General features: G+C 39.9%; 1 protein-coding gene across 3 annotated transcripts in view; it reads left to right on the forward strand.

Moving 5' to 3' along the window:
• Window positions 1-9,132, forward strand: part of Crb1 (crumbs 1, cell polarity complex component) — a 152,670-nt gene that overhangs the window by 105,685 nt on the left and 37,853 nt on the right. For all 3 annotated transcript variants that reach the window (XM_004625305.2, XM_004625307.2, XM_004625306.2), the window contains one exon: window positions 1,762-1,888. In XM_004625305.2, coding sequence (XP_004625362.1) covers window positions 1,762-1,888 — 127 coding nt within the window. The remainder of the gene's footprint in view (window positions 1-1,761; window positions 1,889-9,132) is intronic.

Genomic DNA, 9,132 nt, shown 5'->3' on the forward strand with positions numbered 1-9,132 from the left:
TATATATTATATACTCTTCTAATTAAAGCTCCATGGGTGATCATAATACATTCATGTGTATCATTCACTGTTTAGTACAAAACAGAAATAGGTAAGGAAGGGAGAAAATAGTAGATAGAGAAAGACTAGAAAATTTGAGGCTCTTTCTCAAGGACTAGGGAAATGAGCCTTCTATAACATCCAAGGATACTGAAAAACTGTCCTCTAAGGCCTTGGCTTCTCCCCCGCCTGCTTAAACCTTCAGCTTTCTTGTATCAGTCCAGCAGGTTGTGAATGATGGATGATGCACACGCTCTGGCCCACCCAGGACACAGAATGCTTGGCAAGCTCCTGTGAGTTGTCAAGTTTTGCTCAGCTCTAATCAAAGAAGTCTCTTTCCAGCCCAGAAGCTTAAGCCAAAAAAGGAAAATAAAATGTCTCAGCTATGCTTGGTATCTCACAGGATAAGGAGTTGTTTTTCCTGGGAGAAATCTTCCTTTTCTTTTACACTTTGGATTGTCACCGCCACATGACCTCATCCTCTCATTCTGAGCCTGCGATTAGGCTCTGACCCCAACAAGGAAGCTCTACTGGGGGGAGGTGAAAAATGAAAAGGTGTAACTTCTACATCATAAGATTGTTGAAGAAATCTTTGAAGCTAAGATTTTATGTGAATTTCCTAAAATACAGATGTGTTTGCTGCTGTTTCCTCCTGTGGTCTTAGGACACTGTTCAACACATAGTAAATAAATAAGTACAGAATGACGATATGAGTGTTGTTGAACTGGTCACTGTCTACACAGAAAAGCAGGTTGTTGTCTATGGATAATGATAAACTACTATTTTAAGCAGCTAGATGAAATGAATTTAAAGCGCTTCGCCAGAAAAAAATGATGTATTTGAGGATATGTTTAACCTGATGTACACATCACATGTGTCAAAATATTATGTGGTACTCCATGATTATATACATTTTTATGTTTTATGTATTAGGTAGAAAGCAAGTTTTTGGTGGAAAATTAGGCAGAAAAGGACAATGCTCAGAGAAGAAGAAAACTTCAACTTACCTTAGAATTCATGTTGTTTCTTTTTGAAAGTTTGGCATTGAAAATCATTTTATTGAAACAAATTGTGCTTAACTTTTGGAAAGTTGATTTTATTTTATTTTTTGGAAAGTGAAATCTTCTATTAGCTACTTCTGTTTATGTCAAAAATAGAACTTCAAAGAAAAATAGTTTAAAATCTCCCAGAATTACACTTTTATATTCGTGTGTGTGTGTGTGTGTGTGTGTGTGTGTGCGCGCGCGCCCCCAAACCCGTGTTAGGTGGCTAGCCAGGGGCACTGTGGCATTAGATTCTAACTGCTTGTGTAGGTTGCTCTGTGGAATCTTAGTTGGCAAAATAGAGCCTCACTCTTCCTGTTTGTCTGTGCACCTAATAAATATTTATAAGGTGGCAAATCCACCAGTGTTCTTGAGGGAGAAAGTTAATTTAGCATGGCCTGTTCCTCACAGTTTCTAAATACCTGTGCCTGCCCTGTCATTTTGCTTAATTCGGTCGGTGCGTGTGTGTGTGTGTGTGTGTGTGTGTGTGCACAAGTTATTTCTACTAAAGCCAAACGCTGTGAAAGGGATTTTAAGAAACATCTCCCCTATCATCAAATATAAAAACTGGGAGTTGGGAGCTAAGACCGTGCAGATTGAGCTGGATAAGGCAGAGGGCTTCCGCAGTCCACACGCTCAAGCTGGGCTCTGGGGCCCGGTGTTTCTGTCGATTTTCAAGGTGCGAGGACGACGTGGACGAGTGCGCCTCTGACCCGTGCGTCAACGGAGGCCTGTGCCAGGACCTCCCCGGCAGGTTCCAGTGCGTGTGCGACGTGGCCTTCGCGGGCGAGCGCTGCGAGCTGGACGTAAGCGGCCTCTCCTTGTATGTCTCTCTCTTGCTGTGGCAGAACCTCTTTCAGCTCCTCTCCTACCTCGTTCTGCGCATGAACGATGAGCCGGTGGTGGAGTGGGGCGAGCAGGAGGATTATTAGCATGCCTTTGAGCATTCTCAAGGGGAAAAGCCGCTGAATTTCAAGAAACGGCTTGACTCATTTTAGATCTCTAAAACAGAAGAGTACGAGGAGAAAGTAAAATAAAAAACAGCTTGAAAATAAAAATGAAGTCAAGGCCTATTTCAAGCATTTCACAAATGCTTTGTGTCTGTATAAAATAGTTCGCGATTCTAGCCTAAAAATGAAAAAGAAAGTTCTTAACATAGACACACGCATCTCGTTATTGAGTGTATTTACTGCAATTATATTATCACTCTGCAAACTTCCATATTTGAGTTGTTGCTACTGCAATTCAGAAACCATTTTCTCCCCCAATCTATCTTTGTATGTGCTTTCTTATTGCAAATTGGACTCATCCGCTGATTCTCTTTCTACTAATGTTTTTCATTCTCTTCTATTATTTATGACATGAAAATTTGAAAATTAATATATATATATATATATATATATATAATTTTTTTCAAAGAAATCGTTGCCAGTTCTGTTAGAGGGAAGACAGACAGACAGACAGACAGACAGACAGAGACACAGAGACAGAGACAAAAGAGAACAAGGAATTACATCCCTGAAAATGTAGGCGAAGAATGATCTGGTATCATATTCAAGTTACACTTGCAAGTATTTCTGACTTTATGAGACTTTCTTCAAACAGAAAGACAGACAACCCTCTCTCTATTTCATCTTCCAATATTTTTTTCTTTCCACACAAATACAATACTGTTTGTCAATTTCTGATAAATTATTGACTTTGTTGACTTTTTTGTTAATATTTACTGACATATTGTCCTTTATACTAAATATCTTTTGTGCATGTGTTCTTCCAAAGGAGATATTATTTGAAAGGGAATTTGTGTGTGTGTGTGTGTGTGTGTGTGTGTGTGTGTGTATTTGGTACAGGACCTACAAGGTCTCACTACACAGATCGGACTTGTAGTGATTCTCCTGTTTTCAGCCTCCCAAGTGCTGGGATTACAGGCTCGCGCCACATACCCAGTCTCAATCGCCATCTCAGCATGCCTCCAGGGCGGAGCTGGCATGGCACACTGGGGATCAAACTCCAGCTGCTCCATCTACCTAAGCAGGTACTTTAGTCTGCTGAGCTATCAGGCCAAACCTTGGGAAAATATTTTGATTCTGTGAATTAATTTATAGCGCAGTTAAAATAACAATGACCTGAGATGCCATATTTTAAATGTGTCTATGTATTTAGAAGCTGCCTTAGAAAATACAAGGATTATTTATCCTTTGGATAATACCTAATGCATATTTAGTTCTGTTTTTTAAAAGTTGGGGTTATTTTTGTGGAAATGACCGAAGTAAAACTACATGTACCATTCAAGACAAAAAGGACAAAATAGTACTTTATAAAAGCAAAGAGCATGAATTCCATTTTGTTCTGCAATGGTAAGAAAAGATTTCAAGAGCCAATTCATATCCTGTGTAGTACTGGCAGACACTTCAACCAGGGAGTAACTACGTTTAATTTTTTCCTTTATACTAATCCTTCAAATTCGAGGCTGTGTGTAACATACTATGCCTTCAGATTATCTTTTCCAAAGTGAAATTTTGTGGCAAGAGAGTTGGAGGAACTTCTCCCACCAGCATTTACAAGTATTTTCAGTAAGCACTGGATAGGTTAGAGCCAGACTATACATGTAGTTTTCACATTTACTCCCTTTTAGATATATCTATAATTGTGTATTTATGGACCTTTCCAAGGTTTTATGTACTCTACCACATAGACTTAAGAAATATTCACTCACAGGCTCTTTCTCTGCACAGTTCTGATGTCTCTATTGTCACTGTAATTCCCAGTCACTCTTCTAATTTTCCAAATATCCTGTCATAAAATATCTGATTTTTAAAAATACTATCTCTTTTCCCTTTATCCTTCTGTATTTTCAGCTGTGTTCTGTGTGACTATGGCTTTTACACATTTGTATGAAAAATAAAACTTTTTTCTGCATCTTCTTTTCTCATCTTCTGGTGGTGCTTGTCTTTATTTCCCTTGATTGTGCCTTGTGTGTGATTCACAAGACAGATACACACACACGCACACATGCACACATGCCACTAACCTATGAAACAAAGATGGTAGTGCTGTTCTGAATTACAACCTCTTTCCCCACGTGTGTCACTGTGAGTAACACTGTGATACTAAGGACGATATCTTGTGTACTTCTGCTCTCCGGCAAGAAATAGCATTCTAGAAATACTGGTGATCCTAATTGTTCTTACTGTTGGTTTATATTGACCTTGAGAAAGTTAGTTTTGTTTTGTTCAGTCTACATTTAAAGAGGTACCAGGTCACCTAAGTGACAAACACAAACTCCCTATTCTGGACTGAGCTTTTAAAACATAGCCTGCATTTACTTGCATAAAGAACTTTTTGTTCTTCTCATTTTTCAGATTTCATATCTGAACTACAGTGGATGTGTTTCTGGCCTCAGCCAGGCTTCTTCCTCTGTGGGTGTGCATGGGGACCCTTTTGAAGAAAACACAAGTGGAAAGCATAGGCAAATTTGGAGAAATTGGTGTTTTGGTAGCAAGGAGAAACAACAAAATTCAATTATCATTATTTGAAAACTTCTGTACCCAGACTGTGATAGAGAGTTTTTAAATACACAAACTTTTCAATACAGGGTCAATCAAAATATCTTATGTTCTAAACTACTCACTAAATATTTTTGAAAGATTATTTTTCCATTTATGGGTTTTAAAATTTAAGTTACTTAATATTCACTCTTCAAAATTAGAATGAAGCTTTTGAGCTGGCCAGGTAGCTCAGAGGACTAAAGCTCCTGCTTGGGCAGAGCGCAGAGGCTGGGGTTCAATCCCTGGTGTGCCAGGCAGGCCCCACCCCAGGGCACACTGAGATGGCAATTGAGACAGGGCGTGGTGGTGTGCGCCTGTAATCCCAGAGTTTGGGAGGCTGAAAACAGGAGAATCACTACGAGACCAATCTATGTAATGAGACTTATACAACCTATACACCCTATGCACCCTGTCCTAAATTCACAAAGAGAAAAAATAAAAATAAAAAATAAAATGAGACCTTTTCTAGAAATGGTACTATGTAAAATTTGAGTTAGTAATGTAGTAGGAAACCAGCAAAGGTATCTTGTTTCTCAACAGCCAATATTATTGTTACTACAGACTATTTTACTTCTGTTACTTTTTAGACTTACTCACCAAATGCTTAAAGAATACCTAATACCTGCTGTGCTCCATTGTAGGTTCTGGGGATACAGCAATGAATTAGACATGATGCTTGCTCATAATAAGCTGACAATCTCAAAGAAAATATTGCTAAATGGAGAAGGGCACATGTGAGGTCAGGGCTAGGGTGGCAGTGGAGCTAGCTGTAAGAATTGCCCATAAGAAGGGCGTTTTCCCCACTCCTAAATGTGAATATGGAGGATCATGGAAATTTCCAAAAGCTGAAGCTTAGATTCGAAGGTAAGCAGGGCTGGACTGTAGAGAGAGGCGTGAAGCAGTGAGAGTCCCTGGAGAAGGGCTGCACAGGCTGGGCCCTGTGGATGGAGCAGGGAATGTGAGCCCCAGAGGGCTGAGGCTGGGGGCTGCGCTGCCCTTTGGAGCCACGGCACAGACCTTGGTTTGTCAACCTAAGAGCAACAGGGAGCCTTTGAAAGGTTTCAAACAGAGAAATCACATAATCACACTTGTGTTTTCAAAGATCACTTCAGCTTCTATGTGAAGGATGCATTAGGAAGACAAGAGTAGGTCCAGAAAAACAGAGTTAAGAAGCCACTACAGAGCTGCGGAGAAAAGGCGAGGAGATGCTGCTGCTGCTTCTTTATGTAGGTGAAGGTAGTGTGGAAAAGCAGCTAGATTAACAAAGTTTGGAAGGAACACCTTGTGATATGGAGAAGGTGTAGGCCTAACAGGGGGATGTCTTGCACTTGGCGACTATTATTTTTTTAAATAGTTACTGAATAAATGAATGAGAATAAAATTTTATAGGTTAGCCTCATTATAAATTAATCAGTATGAATGTCTCAGTTTGGAATTGAAGAAATAAGCTGGACTTGGTGTATCAATTTGAGATTCATGTTACAGATACCTTTTTTGTATTCCATATCTCAATGTGTCCATATATATAAAACCGGTCTATATTATTTAGTAAGTGCTCTATAATAAACTGTACCTCAGATTTAAAATGACACATGTGTATGACCACCCTGTTTCCAGACACAGAAATCTGGGCATGGCTTAATGTGTCCCATGCTCAGGCTCTTACAAAGCAACCTCACCTAGGGAAGTAGTTACATCTGAAGCTCCATTGGGGAGGGATCCACCAGCAAGTTCACAGAGCTTGGTGGTGGAATCTGATTCTTTACGATTGTGGCACTGGGGGCTTCAGTTTTTTGTGACTGTTTTTTGTGACTCACATCTTCGAGGCAGCCCACAGTCCCAGGCCACCTGAGTCTCACCCAAGAGGACTGTTAACTTCCCCAAAGCCAAAAATAGGAGTACAGGATTCTAACAAGACCACTGTGACAGTCTTATGTAACATAAACATGTAGCCACGTTCCTATAGTCACATGTAGCCCCATACATTTGTCACACTTTGTCATTTAAAAACATCACAGTCACATCCACACACAAAGGAAGAGGATCAGATAAGGCCAAACTGCAGAGGTCGGGGGCGTGAGGCCCAAGTTAGGAGTTCCATCTCTTTCTCACTCTGTGCACCATATTTTCCTTAGGTTCTATCTTCCAAGTACAGCAGTCCATCTATGTATGACTCAATGATGGATTTAAATTTTTTGTTACCCTTCACATTTCCATATATTTTATCATCTTACAAAGCAACCTTTGCTTTTCTTCATATCCCATTTTTCACTACAAGAACAGTTCCTTATTTCCTTTTAAAAACTTGTGATCCTACTTAAAGACTATTTTAGGACTGTTCTAATAACTCAAACTCTTTGAGTGCTTATTCTCTTGTGTTTGTGTCTGCAGAATCTATGTACCAGAGTTTTTCCTCTTGAGATTTGTAATTTTTATAGGTGAATACAACCCTAAGAGGATTTTGGTTTTCCTGGGGGAGTCCTTGTGCCCTTGCTGAATCGTAGAAGTGTTTCTGGCTATAATCTTAGCTTTGGTCTTTTGTCAAGCAGGCAGGAGCTTTATCAGTTTAGAGCCGATCTTTGTGTCCTCTGTTTAGGCATCTCACAGCATTCAGGTAGTTTAATCCCCATATGGAGTTTCACTGTAATCCCCATATGGAGACAATCCGGAGGGCTTCCCAGTCTCATTTCTTACCTGTTCTCTCACAGCACCACTTTCTGGTGAGCTGGAGCTTTCTGCCTGGCTTCAGCTCTGCACAGCTTGTCACGGTTCTTCCTTTGCACATGGATCCTGCCTGCCATTCCCTTCTCCTCGTCACAGTGAATTCCTGTCCTCCCTGAAATTCCCAATCTAATATGAATCCTCTATGATCCTTTCCTTGACTGCCCCAGAAAAAGGTCACTATTTTATTCCTGCTCTTCTTTGTCACTTTCTGTCTCTCTTTCTGGACTTATTACTTGGTTATATAATCACCTAAGCTTATACCCAAAAGCCAGTATTCAGTAATAATCTTCTTAAAAAGGGGATTTTGTGACACATCTGACATAGCTCTATCAATGTTTGTAAGAAGAATTTTCAACTTACAGTACATAAAGAGTTTTAAAGTTACTTATATTTGTCTCTTACCTTGATGCATTTCTTTTGTTGTTGTTGTTTTGCTTTTTGGTGACAAGGCATTATTATTATTATTATTATTATTATTATTATTATTTTGTATTTTAGGGAAGAGTCTACAGGGTGTTCAGGGTCTTACTACTAGATCGGGCTCGTAGCGATCCACCTGTCTACAGCCTCCTAAGAGCTGGGATAGTGTACAGGGGTATGCCACCAGGCCCAGTCTATATATTTCTTTTAATAAAAATAAATGCTAATCTGTCTAAGATGAAGTTTGTTATGATATACTTGTAGCGAAGTGATATTGTCTTTGTAATAAAGGGGGATTCTTTTCTCTTTGGCTGGCTCAGGCTGCCTTAAGGGCGGGTCTGGCGCGGTATGTGGAGCTGCAGATCAAACCGCAGTCCCCTGAGCCTGACTGAGCTTGCCCAAGGAGGCGCTTCAAACAACTGAGCTAAGCTGCAAGCTCCAGCCCTCTGTCTTTGTAATACAAATAAGCATTTATTCCTACTAATGTAACAGTGTCAGAAAAGTAGTGATTAAGTTAATCTGCATTTTGTTGTCCTTTAGTTATAACAGCATAGTTATAATAGGTGCTGTAAAACCTTTATCTATTAATTCCAGTCTTCAGATTGACCTACATTGATTTATTTTATCTTGCACATGGGTTTTATTTTTGTTTCTTTTTCTAGATAGTAATTTTGGACTGTATCTTGAGCATTGTAGATCATATGTTGTAGAGATGATGAAATTTTAAATATTCCTTGGTGACACAAAAATATTTAGTGTTACCAAGAAACCAGTTAGTTCACTCAAATTCTCATCTTGGGGTGGCATGGCCGAGCTGAAATCTCCACTCTGCTCTTCTCTTTAGCTGGACTGCTTGGAGTGGCCCCACTGGCACCTCCCAGGGCTTAGCTGCAGACATGAGCAGAATCCATTTTCAGAATTCAGGGCTCTGTGGCTCTTTCCTGCAGAATTGCAGCTCTCTCATTTTTGGAATTTTCCTCTTCACTTGTAGCTAACAAGTGAGCCATCACCCCTTTTTCTGGTTCTTCAAACTTACAGGATTACAGATTTTGCTCCTAGACTTAGTTAACTGAGTTGTGTTGATTGGAAACTACAATCAGAAAACAGGATGGAATGAAAAAGTAAAAATTCCCAGGTGTTTTCCTCACTTCTGAGTTCAATTACCTTACAATCTAATTCAAACTTTTATTCATCTGTGCTCACATTTTTTATCCTATCCAGATTTTACTTTTTAAGTAAGGTTTACCTAATAAGAATTATTTTATTGAGTCCTAGCCCAGGTCCGGTGAGTGTGCGGAGAGTTTCCTGCTACCCTGCGCCGGCGGGACCAGTCCCAGCCCAGGCGCAGCGTGGGCCGG

This window comes from Octodon degus, unplaced genomic scaffold (genome assembly GCF_000260255.1).
Source record: "Octodon degus isolate 3935 unplaced genomic scaffold, OctDeg1.0 scaffold00009, whole genome shotgun sequence".
NCBI classification, from domain to species: Eukaryota; Metazoa; Chordata; class Mammalia; order Rodentia; family Octodontidae; genus Octodon; species Octodon degus.